The 25,766-nt window shown below is 34.0% G+C and overlaps 1 protein-coding gene across 1 annotated transcript in view; it reads left to right on the top strand.

The window, feature by feature from the left end:
• Cse1 (chromosome segregation 1) overlaps positions 1-25,766 on the top strand; it is a 439,186-nt gene that overhangs the window by 91,830 nt on the left and 321,590 nt on the right. The window contains exons 5-6 of the mRNA XM_090402147.1: positions 8,000-8,145; positions 8,428-8,518. Of these exons, the coding sequence (XP_090258273.1) occupies positions 8,000-8,145; positions 8,428-8,518 (237 nt within the window). The remainder of the gene's footprint in view (positions 1-7,999; positions 8,146-8,427; positions 8,519-25,766) is intronic.

Here is a 25,766-nt window from a genome sequence, read left to right as displayed (position 1 = left end):
TGTATTCTCTAAGAGCACAAACTGACTTATTTGCCAAGAACTTTTGATATGCTTTCATCTTTAACTTCCTGTGTCCATGGGGTTCTGATTTTTCTATCCTTGCAGAGAACCTCACCACATGCCTCTCTGGCTGAATCAATAAGTGTTTTCTTCACGGCTTGCCACTGAATCTCCAAAGTTTGGGTGCTGTTCTCAAACTCTTTAATTTTTTTCTTGAATAATGTTTGTGTATTTTAGTCTACAGTTTACAACTGAGAGCTGCTAAACTGTTATTCGCTTTAAAACTTTCTTACATGTTCTTGTTTTCAGTATGAAATTCAATTTTATCCTGCTCAAGACTAAATGGTGATCACTTCCAATTTCAAATCTTTTGTACACTCTAGTATCCTGCACCAGGGAGAAAATATCACTATCAGCAATAACATAGTCAATGAGACTTTTCTTCCTTGCCTCTTCTCTCCATGTAAATTTGTGCCCATTTTTTTGTTTTAACATTGTATTAGTAATAACCAGTCCTGAGCAAAAATCTAATAGGTATTTGCCATTATTATTAGCTTTGCTTTTTTCTCCAAATTTTCTCAAAATATTTTTGTATGTGTGACAACTTTTCCTACTCTGCTATTTAGATCCCCAACAAAGACCAACTTTTCCTTTTTCATTGTGTCAGCTGCTTTCTCTAAAGTCTCAAATTCCTCCCCTTCTATCTTAGTAAAACCTTCTGTTGGACCATAGGCACAAATATCTCATTGTCCAATTTGCCCACATCACTCTACTGGATATAGTCTGCCATTCAAGAAAATTAACCTCGTATTTTGTGTTCAATACTGTAGTTATACCTTCTTTTCCCTGATATTGTCATTGCCTGAATATAACATTTTGTATTTATTTGCTCAGAAAAATCTCACCAGATTTGTCTTTTTTTGTTTCAGTCACTTCTATTATGTCGATCTGGTACTTATACAATTCTTCAGCTAGCTCCATTTCTTTGCCATTCAGGTTTCTTATGTTGATAGTACCGATCTTGAACTCTGGTGACGAGTTGGGGTGTCTTTTAGGATTTGTTCCAGTAGTGTTGTGTTCCCTGGTGAAAACAACGTTGGCTTTGTTTAACCGGGTGATGCCCCAACCGGCCTGGAATTCTGTCATGTTATACCATCATTTTTATATTTTGGTTTAAGCCAATAAGAATACAAATTTTGTCAGCTAAATCCGAAATTACCAGCCCATCCTGGTTTGTTCAGCATCCAGGTAGATATACCTAACAGGGTGCAATACGAGAAGGTGAGGATTTGACATTAGGTCAGAAGCCCTAGTTGGTTCTCCACAATCCTTTAAAGGCGATGCAGAGGTCTCCTCTTAGTTATACTGCTTTGACCCTTAAGCACCCCCGTACACATACATCTATATCCAAAACTAATTTGCAAATATCCCAATTTATGGAAACAGTCATATCTAGCCTATTCTAAAAAAAAAAAAAATAAATAAAAGGGGGGGTGTCATCAAAAGCAGTTTCCACAGCTTTCGGTCACATCTGACATTAAGCCTGCTAAGTAAATTGCCATTCTTTGTTGGTCTGCCTATTATCCTCTGTAATTAGGTAGCCATTTTTCTCTCTGATCATTTATTGCATGTAATGGTAAATTACATGCAGTAAGTGATCTCCCACTCTTCAAGCACTGCCACCAATGTAAAGTGCCTCAGGGCTCTGCTATATCACCTATTCTCTTTCAGTTAGACATAAACAACCTACTCTCAATCACCACTAATCGTATTCAGCTTTGCTGAAGATAGTGTATTCCATTTGTTCTACTCATTTGACAAGCTGTGCAGTACTCAGGCTTTCTAAGCTTCAAGATCATATTTTACCAGTGCCTTAAACATTGATCCCATGGAGTATCTTCACAACTAGACTACTTATATATAGTGTTAACCTCACATTAATTGGCTTAGTATCCCATAATGCAAAACACACTTCCTTGTGAAAGTGTATAATGCTGTGCATTATGGTAGGGGCCACTACCCAGACTGGTTTGAACCTTTATTGAAATCTCTCCAGTAGAAGCACGACCCAGGAAGATCCGAAAGTTGTATTAATGCATAAGTTATATATTCCATATACAGGTAGGCAAAAGGTGTATCTCCTGATTATTAAAATACTCTGGATCAGAGGTAGTTGTAGAAAGTCCTTTCACTTTTTAAAAAGGTTGAAACCTGTCTGGGTATTGACCCTTCCCACAGTGCATATGGAAATGTTTTGCATCCTGGGATTCTGAGACAATCAATGTGAAGTCAACAACTTCTATATACAAGTAGCCTAATTGTGAAGATACTTCATATGCAGACTTTGTTTGCTTACACTTGGATAAAGGATTAAACAAGAATATAATTTCTTATATTTTTTCACTTGGTTACAAATGTACTTTGTAACCAAGTGAAAAAATCTTTTCAAAACTCTCTCTGATCCAGAGTATTTTAATAATAAGGTGATAGACCTTTTGACTACTTGCGTATGGAAAACATAGAACTTCTGCATTAATTCAGTCTTGTTATCTTTCTGGGTCCTGGTTCTCACTGAATAGACCACTAAATTGTGAAACCTGGTTTGATTAGTGACGCTTATAATGCATAGTAATATGAATATTACTTCCATAAGGAAGTATGCTTTGCATTATGAGATACTAAGGCTGTTGATGTAGAGCCTCCATAGTTCAGTAGGAATAGATAAAGCTCTTTTGGTGAGAAAGACCTGGGTTTGATTTTCATCCATGACACGAGGAGCCTTTATCTGGTCTCTTTTAACTAAAGGTGAGTTAGCCAGTCTCACACAGATGGAGGGTTTTTTTTCATCCAGAAACTCGGAGGGGTTTTTTTGTCCCCCAGAACAGGCAAACCGGCACCGTGAAAACATGCATCTACAGACATAGGATGCACAAGGAGGCATAGGGCTTAACCACCTTATCCTAGAGTTACAGTTGTGAAGGTCATAACTAAGAACCTTTAAGGTTCGTGAAATCTTAAGAAGGCTGTTGATGAAGTCAACAGGCTCTACAACCAAGTGGCCTTCTTGTGAAGATACTTCGCATGAAAACTGTTTGCTTAAACTTGGACAAAGGATTAAGCAAGAATATAATTTCTTGTCAAGTATAATTTAGAGATGTTACATTCAGAGATTCATTTGCATCTCTGAATGGAGCATCTTAACCTCACTACTGCCTGAGGTGGATGGAATATTCAAGACCACTTTAGCATTAGTAAATTTGCTCTTTTATTCTTCATATAAACTCCCTACCTTCAAATCAGTGTAATGGAACAAGACAGTTTATTCTTTCATTTTTATTTTTATTAACATTGAAAATCAACAATGTTAAATATTTATTACTTTTTTTCAAATATAACAGTTATTGAAATAAATATGAACTTTTGTTTTCTTTCTTTGTAAAATACCATTATATGGATTGTCATGCTTAATTTTTAGAAACAAGGTTTTCTGTTTGTTTGAACAACAAATGATGTTAATTTACATTACTTACTTGCTGATTGTGAGACTTCTTTTTAATGTGAAAAATTTATATCCAATGATATTTCAGCAGGAACTCCTTTGCCTTTTGCTTAAAATTGCGATGGATGGTTCAGTTTTTGTGTTGAATGCACATTCCTTTAATATCTAGTGCTTAATCACTGTAGACGTGGTGAAAATAAATGAAAGATATTCTATATAGACCGATTCAAAAACTCCAGAACTCTAATTATAATTAACTACTCAATCTAATTTTGTACTAGTCTGAAAACATTTCACAGACAGTATTTGAAATCTATTTCACTTTACCATTTTGACATAAGAAACAGGGAAATAATATTGTATCTGTCAAAGCAGGCACTTCTAATTCTGTATTATTTCTTTGCAATCTACAATCAGTTGTTCAACTGTTTGCTGAAACTATTCTAAGTTTTATAAATACTATGCTGTATTTTCAATATATAAAACTGTTTGTATATGCATACCGTGAAAAAGTTTTTTTTTTTTTTTTTTTTTTTTCCTTAAAAAAAAAATCCAAATATTACTACTTTTACTGCTGCTGGTTGTAATTTCTGAAATAAGCAATGTCTTAGAAATACTAGAAAAGAATCCTCTCGTTTGGTTGCCATTCTGATGTTGATTGCTTTTAATATTTTGGCTATTTTTCTTTATGCATTGTCAACATATGGAACAGATACTGTGCCTTTGTAATTAATTACTGTGTTATCATGGTGTGGAAAATAGAAGAAAATAGAAGTTCAAACTAGTCAACACCTCCTGCTCAACATTTAAGGCTTGCCAATAGAGAGTACCTCCCTCGTAGGACTTTAGTCTTTATTTATTCTATCTCATTTCTTTCGCTTATTGTGTCTTGTGTTTTTGTGTGTATTATTACAATTTTAACATTGTATTCCTGATGATGTCTCTGTGAATGAGGCGAAATATTGAAATTGATTCACCCAGTTTAATATTTTTCTTTGTGCTGTAAATTATTTCATTAAAGTACAACATGAATATGACCACGTTGCCACCAATTGGTGAGAGTGATCATGGGGTCTTGACTTGGGAGGTGGCTAAAGGTGTGGAATTTTCAATTAAGACAGGGTACATATGGAATTATCGGGCTGGTAAGTATGACAAGCTTAGGAGATTGATTGGTACAGTGCCATGGCATGTACAACTGCATGGGAGGCGGTTAAGAAGTGTTTGCCTGAAGCAATGGCTGACTGTATACCTAGAGTCCGAATAATAAATCAAGTAGGAGTTAAATGGATGAATAACACCATTAAGCTTGAGTTGCAAAAAAAGAAACAACTATGGAGGGAATTTAAGGAGAAAAGTGACTGGCAGGCACATGAACAATATAAAGCCCAGGCCAGAAGAGTAACTAGTGTGGTAAGAAAGCAAAAAAGGATTACGAAAGAACATTGGCCATGCATGCTAGAGACAATCCTAAACAGTTTTTAAATTTTAAAAACTGTTTAGTTTTTAAAATGATTTTAAAGAATGCCGAGGGCAGGGAGGCAACCGAATCAGTTGATATAGTTGAATTACTGAGCGAGCACTTTGCAAGAGTATATCATCCAGGTGGTGGTGACATTGCAGAAATGAATGAACCAATAGATTATACGGAAATTGTGGTGAATGAGGTGGAGGTGAGTAGTCTATTGCAAAACCTCAATGTCAATACATCTGTGGGATTGGATGGTATACCAGCTTGGATCGTATGTGAAGCGGCTAAAGAATTGTTAGTACCCTTGACCATTTTGTTTAATTTGAGTCTCGGGTCTGGGTTAGTCCCAAGGGGGGTGGAAAGAGGGGAAAATAGTTCCACTGCGTAAAGGAGGTTCCAAGACTACTGTTGTAAATTACCAGCCGATTAGCATATCAGGAATCGTTGTCAAGGTCTTGGAGAAACTAGTCAAGAGAAGAATACAGGATTGGATAGATGAAAATGGGATACTGTATGGGAGACAACATGGTTTTGTGAAGGATAGATCATGCCTCAGTAACTTGCTCACGTTTTATAGCACAGTGATGGCTGAACTGGATAAGGATAATGGGTTTACAGTGATTCTATTGGACCTTGCCAAGGCCTTTGACAGGATGCCACATGGAACTCTAATCAGTAAACTGGAGCAGATGGGGATGGATATAAGGTTGGTGAGATGGATAGGAGGGTGGTTTATGGAGAGATACCAGAGAGTGGTTTATTCAGGAGTAGAGTCCAAAAGACGGCTTGTGACTAGTGGTGTGCCGCAGGGTTCTGTTCTTGGACCACTACTTTTCAATTTGTTCATTAACGATATAGGAAAGGATCTGAGAGGAAGTGTTCACTTGTTTGCTGATGATGCAAAGTTGGGTAGAGCAATTGTGAGTGCACAGGATGTCAAAATTTTACAGGATGATTTGGATAGTTTGGAGGACTGGGCTAGGGAAAATGGATGTCAATTTAATGTGGCAAAGTGTAAGGTTATGCATTTTGGAGTGAAAAGATTAGCAGCAGTATATAACATTGGTGGAACCGTGCTCCATGAGATTGATGAGGCCAGTGATTTGGGAGTGTTGGTGGATAGATAGTTGAAGTTTAGGGGGCACATTGCAGAAGTGGCTAAATCAACTCATCAAATTACTTGGTTACTGAAAAATACTTTAACCAGCAGAGACAAACAAGTGATTGTTCCTCTATATTGAGCCCTGATAAGACCCCATCTGGACTATTGTGCCCAGATATGGGCGCCAGGGTTTCTTCTTGATGGGGAGGAGGTGGAGAGGATCCAGAGACGAGTGACCAAGATGGTGGCAGGTCTGTGGAATGAACCTTATGAGAACAGATTGAAGATTTGTGGGTTGCAAAAATTGGTTGATAGGCAGAAAAGGGGTGATATGATTGAGACATTTAAATTACTGAAGGGTTTCTATAAGATCAATCCAGAAGATATTTTTGAGAATAGGACTGGTGGTGGGAGGACTAGGGGCCATACATGGAAGCTGGGAAGGAATGTGGTTAACAAGGGTGTTAGAGCTAGGTTTTTTACTTGGAGAGTGGTAAATGAGTGGAATAAGCTGCCAGAGTCTGTTATGGGTGCTATGACTCGTGAATGAGTTCAAGGCGAGGTATGATAGATACTGTGTGAATGTCGAATAGTTGTTCTTGACATGATGTTAGGGCCTCCCTCGATGAGTCTGTCGACTCCTTGGAGTTGCCCAAAATAATAATAATAATAATAATATAAACTAGTACCTATGCCTAAATACTTATTTCATAATTCTGTTTCTTAACCATCGTAAAATATACAGTGAAATTATTGCAGCCATTAATTTAAATTTTGTTTGTTTTATAAATATCTACTTTCTTCTAATTTCATATTTCTTACTTTTTGCAGTGTGTATTCATTTGAGTATCTGAAATCTGTTCAATTTACTCACCAAGCAATGAAATGAAATGAAATAATTATTCTCTTATCTATATCCATACTATTTTTTGGCAATTTTATTATTACAACCACTATCTTGTTTTCTTTCAGTTGCAGTATTCAGTTCTTTAGGAAATAACTATCAGTTAATTTTTGCAAATAAAATACCTGTTATTGTCCTTACTTAAAAAGTCATTTTTATCTTATGAATGTTAGCTATGAAGGTTAATTTATTTTCTGTTCTTAAGTAGGAAAGCTGAACAGCATGAAATAATTTTACTGCACTTCTCTTTATAGAGAATATTTTTTTTATTTGAATATGCCATAACATTATATTTTACTTCATATTGTAATAAAAGATCTTATTAGTGCTTCTTTGAATGTAGCACATTGTTATTTATTAAAAAGTCTTATAATAACACATTATATAAAAAAAATGTGTTTGATAGTGTTGTGTGTATGGGGGGGGTGGGTAGCCACCAAATGCAGAATACCATTTTAATTCTGTTATGAAAAATTTGGAAATGAAATTTCAGTTTTGACGCATGCACCTATGCATATTTTGAAAATAGCTCATCTTCAAAATTGTCACATATCTAATCTAGCAGAAAATATGTACATAACAATATACTTTATAATTATTTGTTTCAGTTTTTAATGAGTGATTCTGAGAAACCAAGAAAGTTGAAGCACAAAGAAATAGATTACATTAGAAAGATTATAGATTTCGTGATGTGATTGAAGATTTTTGTATTGTATTGTTCTCTATACAGCAGAATCGTAACAGTGTGATACTTGAGTAAAGGATAAAATTCCTTCAGGTTGTTGGTTTTTAGGAAACAGGAGATTTGTCAGAATTTAAAATTTTAGCCAAAAAGATATTTGTGATATAAAGTTTGTGATTTGCATATCTAGAGAGATAATGTGAATTAAGGCTCCATATTTTCAGTTAATCACTGAGCAGAAATATAATCATGGTTTTCTAATCGTTCCTTTGTTTATCTTGCTCTCTCTCTCTCTCTCTTTTTGAAATTATTATTAATTTACACACTTTTTTTTTTCATAGTTGAGTGATGCAGTTAGCATTATTGGACGAGAGGATTTTCCAGAAAAATGGCCTAATTTATTACAGGAGTTAATTTCCCATTTCCAGAGTGGTGATTTCCATGTTATCAATGGCATTCTTCAGACTGCACATTCTCTATTTAAAAGGTAATACTTGTGTTTTAATTAATTTCATAAGCTTAATTTATTGCTTAAGATTAAAAGTTTAAATATAAATCATTTTTGAATAAAAATAAGTAATGAGTTATTTTGTTATAAAAAAAAAGCTCATATAAATTCAGAACATTGGGTTATAAATAAAACATATGCATTTTACTTAATGGACACATGTATTGGTGGGTGGGGGGAAGGAATTGAGAATGTAAAGGCATTTATAAAATTTATGTATAACATCCATATTGTTAATTTCATTTGCATCTTTTTTTTTAGGTATCGCTATGAGTTCAAGTCACAAGAATTATGGACAGAAATAAAGTTTGTTCTTGATAATTTTGCCAAACCATTGACAGATTTATTTGTGGTATGTATCTATTTTTTTTTTTTTTTTTTTTTACCTTCTATTATTTATAAAATAAGTAATTGGCTGATTTTGTAATACACAAGCCTAATGAACTGTGCTGTTACATTTTTCTTCTGCTAAAACCTTACTTTTCATCAGTCCCAACAGTGATAATGGGATATGTTGCTGTTGCATCTTTACTTGTACTGTTCATCATTTATTTTCTTTTGTATATTCTCAAGGAATGTACCAGATATTATGATCCAGCACAGTTAACACTTCATGAATAGCTTTTGATATCTTCCCAATCGGTCTATTATTTCTCCTATATTATGAATCAGTTTTTTTCTCCTTCAATCTTCTTCTTCTTCCATCCTCAAGACAGATTGGGTCTCACATGGATGAGAGCCATCCACCGTTCTCTTTCCAAAGCAAGCTCTTTCATATGCCAACAGCTTTGAAAATTTGATGCAGTTTTAAGGGCATTTGTATGTATATATGTAATGCAGAGTTTGAATAATACCACATCACATGCAGAAAAACAATTGAAATAAAGACATCTTTTCTGTTGTTTTTTATCATCAGGTTTACTTTTGCAAACTCATCATCATCAGTATGGGAATTGCCTACTCCCTAGTGGGAATAGTTTATTCCCATTCTAGTGAGTAGGCAATGCTATTTTAGCCATATCTAACTTTTGGAGACTGAGAGGCAGTTCAATCACCACCACCAGAAGTCAATCAGAGATAGCTGGCCAAAGACTAATTATACATGGCATCTGGTGAAGAGAGGTGACTGATAAGTGCTGCAATGTTGTGATCGCTAATTCTAACACAATGTTTACTGTCTGAAAACTATGGGTTCTACAATTTTCTTGAGTTTATGGGATGAAAAACCCAAGTTTCCAGGAGGAAAAAACTCTTGCCTGTGCCAGAGATCAATTAACTCAGGAACTGGCTGAAAAAAGGCTTAGTAAAGGTTCCTCTAGTTGCCAACTAAAATTGAGCTTACAACGCTCTCTCTTCAGCCAATGTAGCACTGTGGATGGTACACACTACTTCCACTGAAACTGGAAAATTTTTTTCACAACTGTGAAAATCTTGTAGAATTATTATAACAGTTGGCAAATAAGTAGATTATATTGGATGACCTCTTACCATTCATGTGATGAAATAGTTTATTTTAGTTGTGAAATTTTTATATTGCACTTATTCTGATATTAGTTTGAAATAAATCTTAGTTGTTCCAAAGTCTATATTTCTTTGTTAATATTTGAGAAAGTTTCCCCTATTGACAATCAAATGTTTAAATGTGCTGTGCCATGTTAATTTTGGTCTTCCCCTGGGTCTTATACCATATTCTCCATAGCACCCTCAAATACTAGGCAAGAAAGACCGTCCAGTTCCATTTGCACACTGCATCAAACCAACAGAGTTGATGATTTTTAACTGTGTTAAGAATTGCTGAGTTAAGGATATTCAAATCTCACAGTACTTGTGCATTAATCTTATGTTCTTTCCAATGAGTTCTGTTTATTTTCCTGAAGCATTTCATTTCAAAAGCTCTCTGCATTTTAAGTCAGTTTCTACCCTGTAGAGAGCTGTTGGTAATAATATACTTTTGTATAATTTTATTTTTATAGTTGTAGGAATTTTGTTTTTGGAAAAAACAAAATTCCTACAACTATAAAAATGATGAATGATGAAAAATTCCTACAACTATAACAATGATGCATAAACTTAATAAAAGTAATTTTATTAAGTTTATTCATCATTGACCATGCTATGGAGGGTCTGTGTTTTATTGTTGCTGTGTCATTTAAATTCGAAGTAAATATGCTCTTAAATAATTAAAACCATTAACTTGTTTTCTGATTAAGTGAATTTATAATCACATAAATTTCTGCAAATTTCTTGTAATTTTGCAAGCTCATATTGGAGATTTGATTTGTTATAATTACTACGTCATTGCATTCCTGATATGTGATGTGAGATTGGTCTTCCACTGATTTTTTTCCTTTTGTTGAGGACAATGCTTTGAGTTCTTGTATGAAAATGTTAATAAGACAGGAGGAGAGTAGAGAGTGGGCATCCTTGCATAACTGCTTGTTTGATTTCAAGTTTTTTAGTTGTGATATTTTTATATTGAATTACAGCACACTTGTATTCTAATAGTAGTTTGAAATAAATTTTAGTGTTTTTCAGAGTCTGTGCTTTTCTTTGTTAATATTTGAATAAGTTTTCCCCCATTGACAGAATCAAATGCTTGTTTAAATTTATTGTGCTTTGTATCATCTGTTTACTCCTTTAACATTTCTCAGAACTGTTGTATATGTTTTTTCTTAGTTTTGCTCTGATCTGTGTGTTAACCACCTTACTGGCCATTATGGATCAAATACACATCCTCATATGCTTTGTATCCATCATATATTTTAATGTAATATCAATGGTATTACAATTTTAATATGCACTTCGCATCCATGATAATCTTGATGTCTATAGACGTCTTGGCCGGTAGCGTGGTTAACATTAGTTTAAGCACTTGTTCATATATTGCCAGTTGGCAGTTTCTCTGTTGTTTCTTATACAGTTATTTATTGGGCTTCATAATATACCAACCTTATTTATTCTATTATCTGTTTCCATATTTAACTGGACATTTTTATTTTAAAATTGTGCTTAAAGCTAAATACAGTTGACTCTCTCTCTCTGTAGCAGACTCCATTATAACAAACTTATTTACCACAACAAATTATCAAAATATCATATCTACATTGGCTAAATACTATTCTAAAAGAAATTCACTATTCTACTATAAGAAACTATCCTGGGAATCCCTACTAATTCACTATGAGTCAACTGTAGCTAAAATAGCGTTTCAAATTTTTTTATTTTAATAAATTTTGCTCAGGTTAATCTGAATTTACTCCAATTTTCGTTCATTAGAAGAGCAGAGAACAAAGTTATGGAATTTAATATAAGAAAATAAAAACTTCTTCAATAAAGTGTATTATTTAAAAAAAAAAAAAAAAAAGCAACATCAGGCTTATTCTTAAATTTAAGAAAATGGAATTTTATCTGCTTTCTAAAAGAATATCAAAAGATTGTTAAAAAATGTTTAATTTTCTTGACCAAAAAGCTCTGGAAAGACTTTTAGTGGGATTATAGTGATCAAGTGCATATAATATACAACTATGTTATACCAACTAGTTTCACCAACTAAGGCTGTTGGCATCCTCAGGGTACATAACTGATGTAAGGCACTAAAAAGTAAAAAAACTGTTACAAACTATAATCAGATTCCAATTATATTAAACAAAGACCAGAGCACATACAATACATGCATAGAGCATGCATGATATCACTTGTTGTTATTTAGGAATGTTCTATAGTTGGCACTATAATTCAGTTCTGGCGACTTGAAGGATCTGATAAGGGTCTTTCAGATGACAGGCAAGATTAGTCCTTGGTTCCTGTTAAGGTTTTGTATACAGCGGTCAACTGTTGTGGCCTCCTTAAAAATTCAGGAGCAGAAGTCCTCCTCCATGTAAGGAATTGTGCTTCTATCCCACTCTATAGTATGGTTTGTTTTTGAGAAATGAAAAGCTAACCCCGATTTTTCTTCTCTGTTATTATTGATGTCACCTATGTGTTCTTAAAATTAAAAATAAAATAAAATAAACCATATATCAGCAATTGACTGGCCTTGCAATGGATAGCCCCCTCTCTCTCTCTCCATCTTGTGCTGATCTCTTTATGGAGGATTTTGAAAGTAAAATCTTAACTCAAACAGACCCTAAACCCACAGTATGGTGGAGATACGTGGACGATATTTTTATTGTTTGGAACCACACAAAAAAGGATGTTCGACTTTCTTAACAAAATCAATTCTCTACACCACACAATCAAATTCGCTCTAGAACTTGAAAAAGATAACCAATTATCATTTCTGGACACTTTAATTAAGAAGCTTCCGAATGGTGGTATCAACCTCTCAATTTACTGCAAACCTACCAATACAGGACGTTATTTACATTTCACTTCCTGCCACCACATTTCTCAGAAACTTAGTATTGTACACATGTTGAAGAACTGTGCCTCCCTCCTTACAACAGATCAACAAGACCTCCAAGAAGAACTATCCCTGATATCCACCAACCTTACCATAAATGGATTTCCTCGAAGACTCATCCACAAAATACTTTTCTCTGAACCCCGACAAAGACAACAAGATGATATACGTTATATTTCTACCATCGTCATTCCAAACTTAGGGACATTTTCCAATAAGATTGCTAGACTCCTCAGACCACATAAAATAAGAGTGGCCTTTAAACCCACAGAAACGATTAGACAGCTCTTAAGATCTCCAAAAGATAGCCATCCTTTCTCCAAATATGCTGGAGTTTATAACATACCCTGCTCATGCGGCTTGAATTACATCGGCCAAACTTCAAGGAGCCTTGAAATTAGGCAAAAAGAACACATAGGTGACGTCAGTAATAACAGAGAAGAAAAATCGAGATTAGCTTTCATTTCTCAAGAACAAACCGTACTGTAGAGTGGGATAGAAGCACAATTCCTTACGTGGAGGAGGACTTCTGCTCCCGAATTTTTAAGGAGGCCACAACAGTTGCCCGCTTATACAAAACCTTAACAGGAACCAAGGACTAATCTTGCCTGTCATCTGAAAGACCCTTATCAGATCCTGCAAGTCGCCAGAACTGAATTATAGTGCCAACTATAGAACATTCCTAAATAACAACAAGTGATGTCATGCACGCTCTATGCATGTATTGTATGCACTCTGTTCTTTGTTTAATATAATTGGAATCGGTTGATTATAGTTTGTAACAGTTTTTTACTTTTTAGTGTCTTACATCAGTTATGTACCCTGAAGATGCCAACAGCCTTAGATGGTGAAACTAGTTGGTATAACATAGTTGTATATTATATGCACTTGATCAATATAATTTTATATATTAATCAAAAAATTTGAAAAAGCCATGTTTAATCCATTAGTTGAATGATATAATCAGCCTTAAATTATTTTTGTCATTATGATAATATCACATTACATATAGAAAAACTACTGAAATAGACATCTTTTCCATTGTTTTTTATCATCAGGTTTATTTTTGCAAATAGGTAGATTATACTGGATGACCTATTATCATTCATGTCGTGAAATAGTTTATCTGAATAATAAAACATCTTTTACTTTTTCGATGAATTGAGCATGAAGTGCTTCTTCATCCTCATTAGAAATACAAATGTATTTATAACAGTTGAAGATTTTTTTGTTTTCATAGTCTTTTATTTGATCATTATAAAGATTTTTAAGAATGTATCCCTGTGAAAATTTATTAATTGAGACAACTGTGATAAAATACTGGTAGAATAATCTCATTGTAAATACAACTGTGGGATTAGATGAGATATCAGCTAGGGTTTTGCGAGAATGTGCAGGGGAACTGGCAATGCCTTTGATTAAGTTGTTTAATTTAAGTCTCAGCTCTGGTAGAATTCCAAGGGAGTGGAAAGAGCACAAAATTATCCCTTTATATAAGGGAGGTTCTAAGACTACAGTAGCAAATTATAGAACCAATCAGTATCAATATAGTAGGTGTGGTGATAAAAGTACTAGAAAAATTGGTAAAAAGGAGAATTCAAGAATGGGTAAATAAAAAATATGATACTGTATGAGGGTCAACATGGCTTTATGAAGGGTCGGTCATGCCTTAGTAATTTACTAACTTTTTATAATAGAGTAACAGCTGAGTTGGATAAAGGAAATGGCTACGCGATTTGACAGAATACCACGCATGGAACTCTGTTATGAAAATTAGAACAAATGGGGATGGATATGACACTGGTTAAGTGGATAAGAGGGTGGTTGCTGGACAGATATCAAATAGTGGTATATGGAGAGGCAGAATCAAGGCAAAAACAGGTGACTAGTGGTGTGCCACAAGGTTCAGTGCTGTGACCATTGCTGTTTAATTTGTACATAAATGATATAGGAAATAACCTGAAAAGAAATATTCAGTTGTTTTGCTGATGATGTGAAATTAGGTAGAGTAATAGTTAATCAAGGTGATGTGGTGGAGAGCTTGCAGGAAGATTTAAATAGGTGGTCAGTATGGGCAAAAGTTAATAGGTGTCAGTTTATTGTCAAGAAATGTAAAGTTATGCATGATAAATAGATCACAAGCTGTGTATTAAGTTGCTTAAAGGATTTCATGGGCTAGATGCAGGGGAAATGTTTCAGCACTTGGCTAGAGGAATCGGAACAAGGGGTCATCCCTGGAAGTTGAATAAAGGTGTAGTCAGTAGGGGTGTGGGGACTACATTTTTTGTTTGGAGTAGTGAATGAGTGCAATAGGTTGCCAGAGTTAGTTGTGAGTTCTTAGTGCTTTGTCTGTTAATGGATTCAAGGAGAAGTATGAAAGATTGTGTGGATAGATTGGGTCTCCTGCAATGAGTCTGCGGACTCCATGGAGGTGCCCGTATAATAATAATAATAATAATAATAATATATCTCACAAGAATGTATTCCCAAGTTGCAGTACAAGAATAAATGATCTTCAACCTTGAAGACATGGAGCTATAGTAATGTACATTTTATTGAATGTTATGAAATGGCCTTCTGACAATTTACAGAACAGGCTTGTTTGAAGTTTCATAGCAGCAAAACTATTTTTAAATTGATATTATAATTTAAAATTTTCACAGAATTTTTTTAAATGAATGAAAGCGAATTTACTAGTATTTTTTTTCTGAACATTTATTTTTCATATATTTCTACCACACATCCATATCAGAGTACTGTTTTGATTTGAAAATAAATTTTAGGAAGTCATCTCGCATTATATAGAAGGGAAGGGGAATCTGCATCTAATTTTTGTAATGATTGCTAGCTAAAAACACATCAAGTTTGTGATCTGTACCTTATAAGGGTATATTGGTATTATGATAGTACAGCAAAATTAAGTTTATTATTAATAACTTCCTGTTAGTAATTTTCTTCCAAATTAGTATGTTTGTCCATATTACTATGTCCCTGGAAGAAAATTTCTTCCTGAGATCTGTTACTTAAAACTAGTTTGAACACCTTTTTATGAATTTGGTGATAGTTTGGCCAAACTTCTCTCTTCTTCCATATAAGTTATTCATTTACCCCATTGTACCATCTTTGTTTATTCTGTTGTCTGTTTTCAAATATAATTGCCATATTCATTAAAACAGTGCCCAAATAGCTGAAATATTTTACTTATTTAACAGGTTCTCCACTGAGAATATTCAGTTGAGGTATTTTATGTTCCTTCCTATTTTCATTGTTTTGGTCTTTTTATTGCTGATTTTCTTTCCAAATTTGTTACAGCTGTTATTCAATTTAGTAAGAATTGTGGAGACTTGTACTGGATGTGTTTAGGAGTACATTATCTGTGTAAAGCGAAGAGCTAAGTCTGACCTCTCCGATTCTAATATTAGGTTAGATGCCACTTTCTTTCATAATATAATTCATATAGATCATAGGTTCCCAAAGTGGGCGGTACCGCCTACTTCAGCACCCACTGGGGTAGGCTATAGTGGGATCAGAAGCATTTGGGAGCGTTCAGGTGGTCTAGGGGTTGGTGACTCTTTATAGAAGAAATTAATAATATATATTTAAAAATTAATTATTTTCGTGATTTTGCGATTAGATAATCATTTAAAATTTAAATATTGCATTTTAATTCATCTTATGCCCATCTTACACGATCAATTTTTTTATCAATTTTCTATTTCAATTATTTAATGATTTGAAAATTTACCATGTCAGATAGAAATAGATGTCAATTTTCAATGTCAATGATAATCATTATATTTAATTTCAAAATATATATAAAATATATAAAACCACTTTTCTAATTGATTTGTACAAAAATAAACCCAATTTTATATAATTTAATATTACGAATAAAAATAATAATGGCAAGAAAGAAATAAAATCGTAAATTTTAGTTAGCCTAGTTAGTACTAACTTATATTGCTAACTAGAGGGAAAAAAACAAAGCAAATATTATTCGAAGCTAATTATACTGTTTTCTGTGGTTATGTTTTGTAGGTTTGTTGTTTATATCTTGTGTAATTATTTTATTTAATTATTATTTATAATTATTCAGAACTGGAATGTAAGAAGAATAGCATATAAAGAAATAGAATTAGACCAGTTATTAAATGAAAAAAATTTTAAAATAGCAGTAATCACTGAAACAAAAAAGGAACTATGAGAACTGAAAATTTTAATGTGATATACAGTGGAGTCGACAGAGACCAAAGAGCACAAGCAGGAGTCATGATTTGGATTCATAAGTCCCTTTCAAAACAGTTAAAACATTATAAATTATGGAATGAAAGAATAATAGCAGCTAGAATAAAAATAGATAGAGGCTATTTAACAATAATTGGTTTATATGCCCCAGAAGAAGGAAGAGAACAGGATAATACTGATTTTTATAATCAGCTGCAAAACATGTATAATAAAATAAATAAAAATGATTACGTAATTTTAGCAGGAGACTTAAATGCAAGAATTGGAAACATGAAAATTAATAATAATATAGGAATACATGGAGAACATACTCTAAACAGGAATGGTAAAAAATTGATTGACTTTGTAGTTTATAATAACCTAAAAATAATGAATTCCTTCTATACACATAGAGACAAACTTAAATAAACCTGGGCAGCAAGAGGAGGGAAATCGATATTAGATTATTTTATATTAAATGAAAAGACATCAAAATTTTCACTAGATGTTAGAGTTCGCAGAGGATATGAAATAAGCAGTGACCACTTCCTTGTTAAAATAAAATTAAGATTACCACCTAAATGGCTACAAGTAACAAGAACAGAAAGAAAATTTGAAACATTTGTTTATAAAACTAGACTATTGAATGACACAAATGTACAATGGCTATATGAACAAAGAATTAACCAGTATCTAGATAAAATAAAACAAATGAAGAAATAGATATAGAATGGCTTAATATAAAAACGATACTAAATGCAGCAGCAAATGAAAGCTTAGGAAAGACAACACAGTTCAATAAAAGGAAAAAACTGAAGATCTGGGATGATATAATCAAAGAAATAATCAAAAAGAAAAAAAGAAGCCTATCACAAATGGTTAAGCAGTAAAAGATTAGAAGATGAAATAGAATATAAAAGAATAATTCCATAGCTAAAAGAGAAGTCAGAAAAAGACAGAGGATCATGGAACAAATTTGTTTCTAATTTAGAACATGGTTTATATAAAATAAGACCCAATGTATATAAGATTTTGAAACACTTAAATGCAGATACCAAAGAAAACATAAAATTAAACACTGAATTGAAATTAGAAGAATTTCTAAATTACTACACAGAACTGTGGACAGAGACAAATATTTTAAAAAATACAATTGGCAAACAATTAACGAACATGAAAAGGAAATCAGCCTGAAAGAAACAAGAAACGGAAAATCACCTAGAGAAGATAAGCTAGGTTCAGAACTATATAAATACACAGGAACAAGATTCAAAGAAAGACTCTTATTATTTTTAAATAAAATTTCAACTGGTATTCCCCCAATAGAATGGAAAAAAGCAATTGTGATTCCTATCTGTAAGAAAGGTAATAGAGATGACCCTAAAAACTATAGAGGTATCAGTATACACTAAATTCCTGTTACAAAATCTATAGCAGAATCTTAAATAACAAACGAATGAAATATTCCGAAAACTTTATTCTAGAAGTACAGAATGGATTTAGAAAAGAACGATCATGTATAGCCTTTTGCCTAAAATTAATAATAGAGAAAAGAAGAGAATATTTAAATATAAAGAGCTAATAAGCTTCATTTCAGCGATATAAACATTATTTAAATTAAGAATTTAATTTAAATAATGTTTTAAATTAAATTCTTAATTTAATTTAAAACATTGTTTTAAAACCGAATAAGAAACTTAAAGATTGGAATCAGAGAGTTTCATGCCGAATATAGTAAACTATAAAATATCAGCGATCACTAGCATGAGCTAATGCAAGTGACCCTAGTACGTAGTACAATACCGGACAACTCGCAGCAAAGGTGGTAAAGTTCTGATCGCTATTCTTGAGTATTTTCCATAATATTATGGTATTTTTCATAATATTATGGAAAATACCCAAGAATAGCGATCAGAACTATATTTTCCATAATATTATGGAAAATACCCAAGAATAGCGATCAGAACTTTACTGCCTTTGCTGCGAGTTGTCCGGTATTATACTATGTACTAGGGTCACTTGCGTTAGCTCACGCTAGTGATCGCCAATACTTTATAGTTTACTATATTCAGCATGAAACTCTCTGATTCCAATCTTTGAGTTTCTTATTCGGTTTTAAAACAATGTGGGATTTAATATCCCCTAAATTTAAATAATGGTTATATCGCCGAAATGAAGCCTACTGGCTCTTTATATTTAAGTAACTTGATGGTTGCACCTGTTTGGAAACTCGTATAGCAGAGTATATAAGTTCTTTTTGCTATACACTTTGGTATTAATTTGGTCTAGCTACTCAGTGATGAAGCCTCAAAAAAGGCTGAAACCGGTCTGGGTAGTGACCTCCCACCATAATGTAATAACAGCATACATTTCGTAGGAAATGTGTTTTTATGTTATGGAAAATACCCAAGAATAGCGATCAGAACTTTACCTCCTTTGCTGCGAGTCGCCCAGTATTGTACTACATACTAGGGTCACTTGCATTAGCTCACGCTAGTGATCGCCGATACTTTATAGTTTATTATATTCGGCATGAAACTCTCTGACTCCAATCTTTAAGTTTCTTATTCGGTTTTAAAACAATGTGGGATTTAATATCCACTTAATTTAAAATAATAGAAGAGAATATAATTTAGAAACACATATTGCATTTATTGACTTTGAAAATGCATTTGACAAAGTTAAAAGAAACATATTGTTTAACATATTAAAAGAAAGACAAATACCAAATAATATCCTAAAAGCTATCACAAGTATATATGAAAATAATCAAATACAAATAAGATTAAATCACGAGCTATCATATACGAGAGATATAAACCAAGGGGTCCGACAGGGATGTCCCCTCTCAGCAACTCTTTTTAATATCTACTCAAATGAAATAATAATAAAATGGAATAAAAATTTACATAAGGAATTAAACTTTCTCCTACAGTTAACTTAACACTCTCCTCTTTGCCGATGACCAAATAATAATTACAAATTCTGAAGATAACTTACAGAAAGCTATTTTAGATCTAAATGAGATATCCAAAGATTATGGTATGATAATATCAATGGAAAAATCAAAAACTATGTAATAACAGCAAACAAAAAATGTATGCTGTTATTACAAGATCCAGCAAGAACAAAAATAGTAATAGATAACAAGATCTTAGAACAGGTGAATTCATGTAATTACCTAGGATCACATATGAAAATGAAAAAGATATAAATGTAAAAATTGCAAAATATTTAAAAATAACAGGTGTAATTAACTCTATATTTAAACCAAACCTAGTTCAAAAACAAACCAGGCTATAAAAGTATACAATACATTAGCCCTACCAGTCTTAATGTATGGAAGCGAAATCTGGACAATAAAACAAAAAGACAAAGATTAACAACAGCAGAAATGAAGTTTATGAGAAAAACTGCAAAGTATACCCTATTTGATCACAAAAGAAATGAAGATATTATGAAAGAATTAAACCAAGAACCAGTAATAGAAAAAATTAAAAAATATAAACATAAATGGATGGAACAAGTTAAAGAATGAAAACAGAAAGATTACCAAAACAAGCCATTAGGAAAAAGAAAACCAGGACGTCCTCTTAAACAATTCAATGATGACTTCTAAGGCCGGAACAGGCCATGCTAGGCCTAAATCCTTGATTCGCATGATGATGATGAATTATTCGGACAATGTTGTGGTCGGACGAAGAAAATGCGCTTGCGTGCAAAATAAAAAATTGAACATGTCATACAGGATATTTTAACTTCTATTTTTTATATACTTAAAAAATTTATTCATTTTTTGCTATTGTAAAAATTGAATGTGCCATACAGGCTTTGGTCTATCCACACAGCAGACAAGTCTTAACTAGTAGTATGTCAGTCAACTATTACTTAGGTAATTCACTGAATTCAGCATGTTTTGACAGGAATATGGGTGCTTGCAGTGACTTGTTCAAAGCACGAGTACGATGGTATCGCAAACAAGTCAATGCATGCAAGTCAATTCGGGTTAGATTTGAAATCTATAAATACCAGTGGTTTAGGAATAAGTTTCATTATTTTTTGTGTGCTTTGCCAACAATCATCAGTCGAAAGTGTGATAGATAAGTGGAGTCATACAAAGTGTAAATGAAATCTTTTATTTTGTGAATATTTTTGCAAATTTTATCACTTTATTATGTCTGAATATAAGAACAAATGTCGACAGTACAGTATTGAGTATTTGAAATATGGTTTTATTCAGTCTCCTACGAACCCATTATTACCCATGTGCTTGATTTGCCAAAAAGTGTTTTCAAATGAAGCCTTCTAGGCTACAAGAGCATTTGACTAAAATGCATGCTGACAAAAATGATAAAGATTTGTCCTATTTTCAAGTACTAGAAGAAAAATATTTTAAACGTCTAACTATATCAACACTTTTTACCTCGTCCACTAAACAAGATAATGACGGATTACAAGCTTCTTATAATATTTCATTATTAATCGCAAATGCGGGAAAACCACACACAATTGGTGAGGAATAATCTTGCCAGCAGTAAAAGAAGTAATAAACACTGTGCTTCATAAGCCAGCGTCAGATATCATCAGGAAAATTCCTTTGAGCAATAATTCAGTGCAAAGAAGAATCGATGAAATGGCTGAAGACATTGAAAAATCATTGTGCGATTATTTGAAGACATGCCAATTTTCCATTCAACTCAATGAATCAACTCTCCCAAATAATGAACCACTGCTCTTATCATACGTACGATTCATAAAAGAAGAAAAAGTTTATCAAGAATTATTATTTGCTAAAAACTTGGAAGCAGATACAAAGGGGGAAATATTTTAATATCATGAATAAGTTTTTCAAGAGAAAGACATTCCTATTCGTAATATTTTTTCTGCTGCTACTGATGGTGCTCCAGCAATGACAGGGCGTCACAAGGGTTTCATAGCGTATTTGAAACAAGCAGTACCAAATGTACTCGCTATACATTGTGTTCTTCATTGTCGACATTTGGTTGCGAAAAATTTAAGTGAACGCCTGCACATGTCGCTCCATTACGTTATTCGAGTAGTCAACAAGATTAGAAGCAATTCATTGAGTGACAGATTGTTTAGCCAACTTTGTAGTAAAAACAATGAAGATTTCAATCGTTTTCTGCTTCACGCAGAAGTTTGCTGGCTTTCAAAAGGTATTTGTCTGGATCGATTTTACAATTTATTTGATTCAGTACTAGAGTTCCTAGAAAACAGAGATGATGGATTGTGGGCCAATCTGATTACAACCAAAAATGACATCGCTTATTTGACAGACCTCTATAAAATATTTAATGAAGTCAATCTACAACTACAAGGTGATGAATTGAATTTAATTAAAACAAAAAACGTTATTGCCGCTTTTGTAGGGAAACTTCTTCTGTTCAAGCGGAATATGGGCCGAGGGGAATAGAGCCACTTTTCAAATTTATCAGCAGTGTCTCTCAAAAAAGGAAGATTTACTTACATACTGTCAACATCTGGAGGTTCTCCATGCTGATTTCAATGAGCGATTCAAGGATATTATAAACATGACTGTACCAAATTAGGTTCTAGATCCTTTCTCACATGTAAGCACAGCAGGAACATCAAATTTAGAAGTGGAACTTATAGAACTCACAACAAATGAAGAACTAAAAATAAAATTCAAAACTGGATACCAAGAGTTCTGGCTTCAAAAATCAATACCGACACTGTACCCTGGATTATGGGAAATAGTGCAGAAATTTTTAATTGCATTTCCATCTTCTTATTTGGCTGAGCATGGGTTTAGTGCTGTAGTGAATTTACTATCTAATAAAAGGAACCGATTGCATATAACTGAGCGTGGCGATATACGACTGTTTTTAACGAAAGTTGAACCCGATATTAACAAACTTTTAAAAATGCACCAGGCTCATCCTTCACATTAATTTGTTATTTTTTCTTTGTATTTTTACTTTGTAAGTTCGAAATAAACCATCTAATACATTTGATGGTGTTTTAATTATTACAATAAAATTCTTACTAATGTAATGCAATCTCTTAATATGTATTCCGAATTTGCCATAAACTCTCGGCTCCTATTCTACCTTGAAGGTACCCAGCTATTAAGTGACCACCAGTACGGATTCTGTCGATGCTGATCAGCAGGAGATCTACTCTCATACATTATCCATCGCTGGACAAATGCTATTGAGAAATTTGGTGAATCCTAAGTAGTAGCACTTGATATCTCTTAAGTCTTTGACCAGGTCTGGTACAAATGCTTACTAAGCAAACTCCCATCATTTGGACTGTCTGAGGACTTCTACAGATGGATTGCCAGCTTCCTGTCTGGACACACACTATGTGTGGTGGTAGACTGTTCCCTATCCTCTCACCATCCAACTAATGCTGGGGTCCCACAAGGTTCAGTTCTTTCACCGACCCCCTTCCTTCTGTATATCAATGACCTACTTCAATTGACCTCCAACCCAATACACAGTTTTGCAGACAATAGCACATTGCACTCCTCTCTTTCATTTGACAAAACCCTACTCTATATAACTCACTCCAACCCACAGAGCATCAACCACCAGTGCCCTTAATTCTGATCTCCAAGCCATCCTCCAATGGGGGCTTAGATAACCTCGTCAACTTCAATGCAGGTAAAACCCACATTCTGTCTTATTTCTCACAAAAAAAAAGAACCGTTTTCCCCAGCATTATTTTTGATAACACTCAAATTCCCAGACAAGATGAGATTTCTCTTCTCACAATTACTCTGACATCAAGCCTTTCCTGGCATTAACACATCACAACCATTGCATCCTCAGCTTCCAAAAAACTAGGTTTTTTTCTTTCGCTCAAGACATTACTTCATCTCTAAACAGCTGTTTTATACCAATCACAAATCTGCCCAACTATCAAATACTGCTCTCACATTTGGAGTGGGGCTCCTAATAGCTCCCTTATAACTTGACTCAATACAGAGGAGAGCAATTAGACCGATAAATGACCCATTTCTTACCAACTTGCTCCTCTCACTCTGACATAGACATTTGGTCTCTGCAATTTGTATATTCTATTTTTTTATGATTTTCTATTATTATATTTTCTTCCATGGGAAATGTTCATCTGAAACAGCATCAATAATTCACCCACTCTGTACTAAGCCCATTAGAACATGTACAGCTGCTGCCCAACATCCTTTCACAGTACACCTTGAAACCCACAGAACATGTTTCTTTTCCTCCTCTTTCATCCCTGCTACTGCTCTACTGTCGAACAGTCTTCCCCCAACATATTTCCCAAGGAATGCAGCATGCAGGCTTTTAAATCAAATGTAAACAAGTTTTATCTTTCCCAACCCACTACTCATACGTTACTAACGTACTATAGCTTGACCAGCCAACCGCTCATCTATGGACTCAACATAAAATATATATATGTACACACTTGGTTTAATCCTTTATCCAAGTGTGGGCAGGCACAGTTTGTGCCTGAAGTGTCTTCAAGACTGGGGCAACTCGTGGTGGGGGGTGGTGGGACTTCACATCGCTTGCCTTAGTGTCTCATAATGCAAAGCGCATCTCCTTGTGGATATGTATAATGCTATTCATTATGGCACCTTTTGGCAACTCAAATATGAGAATATAACTTCTGCATTACTTCAACTTTGGTATCACGTCTGGGTCTGGCTCCCACTGATGAGACCTCAATAAAGGTCGAAACTGGTCTGGGTAGTGACCCTTCCCATAATGCATAGCATTATACATCTCCACGGTGAGATGTGCTCTGCCTTGTGGGATGCTGGGGGCAAGTGATGGGAAGTCATGCCACCTTTACCGCGGGTTGCACTAGTCCTGAAGATACTTCAAGTGCAGACTTTGTTTGCTTGCACTTCGATAAAGGATTGAACCAGGTATATAAATTCTTGATATCTTTAATTTATGTGAAATGTGATTTAGCTTGTCTGTGTGTGTGTGTGTGTGTGTGTGTGTGTGTGTATACACACACACACACACACACACACACACACACACTCAGATGATGACCTTAATATGAAGGTCATCATCTGAGCAATTAGTTATTTATAACACTGTTGTAGAATTCATAATTTGTGTAAAATGAATGCTGATTACAGTGTAACACTAAAGGAAAGGATTTAAATCTTATATTTTATCTTTTTTTTTATTTAATTTATATTTATTTTATTAATTTATTTTATCTTATGGGGGTGCTTAAGGGTCAAAGCTGTATAACTGAGAGGAGACCTCCACATAGCCTTTAAAGGAATGCGGAGAACCGACCAGGGCTTCTGACCTAATGTCCAATCCTCACCTTCTCGTGGTGCACCCTGTTGGGTATCTACTTGGATACTGAACAAACGAGGATGGGCTGGCAATTTGGGATTTAGCCAACCAAATTGTATTCTTATTGGCTTAACCAATATAGAAAATGATGGTACAACATGACAAAATTTCATGCCAGCTAGGGCGTCACCCAGTTAAACAAGGCCCCCCCCCCCCCCCGTTGTTTTCGCCAGGGAACCAGGGCGAACAGCGAAAAGTCAGCTACTGGAACAAATCTGAAAACAAACCCCAACTCAACATCACCAGAGTTAAAGATCGGTACTATCAATGTAAGAATTCTGAATGGCAAAGAAATGGAGCTAGCTGAAGAATTAGATAAGTTCTAGGTTGACATAATAGGGGTGACTGAAACAAAAAAGACCAAAACGGGTGAGATCTTTCTGAGCAATAAATACAAAATGTTATATTCAGGCAATGACAATCAAGGAAAAGAAGGAGTAGCCATAGCATTCAACACAAAATACGAGGCTAATCTTCTTGAATGGCAGTCTGTCTCAAGTAGAGTGATGTGGGCAAATATGAGAATGGGGAACTGGACAATGAGACTTATTTGTGCCTATGGTCCCACAGAAGGTTCTAGTAAGGTAGAAGTGGAGGAATTTTTTGAGGCTTTAGAA

The sequence above is a fragment of the Typopeltis vanoorti genome, chromosome 12, assembly GCF_054136105.1.
Source record: "Typopeltis vanoorti isolate ZY-2024b chromosome 12, IOZ_Tvanoo_1.0, whole genome shotgun sequence".
NCBI classification, from domain to species: domain Eukaryota; kingdom Metazoa; phylum Arthropoda; class Arachnida; order Uropygi; family Thelyphonidae; genus Typopeltis; species Typopeltis vanoorti.
The sequence above is the reverse complement of the archived record's forward strand: the minus strand, read 5'-3'. Positions and strand labels throughout refer to the sequence as shown.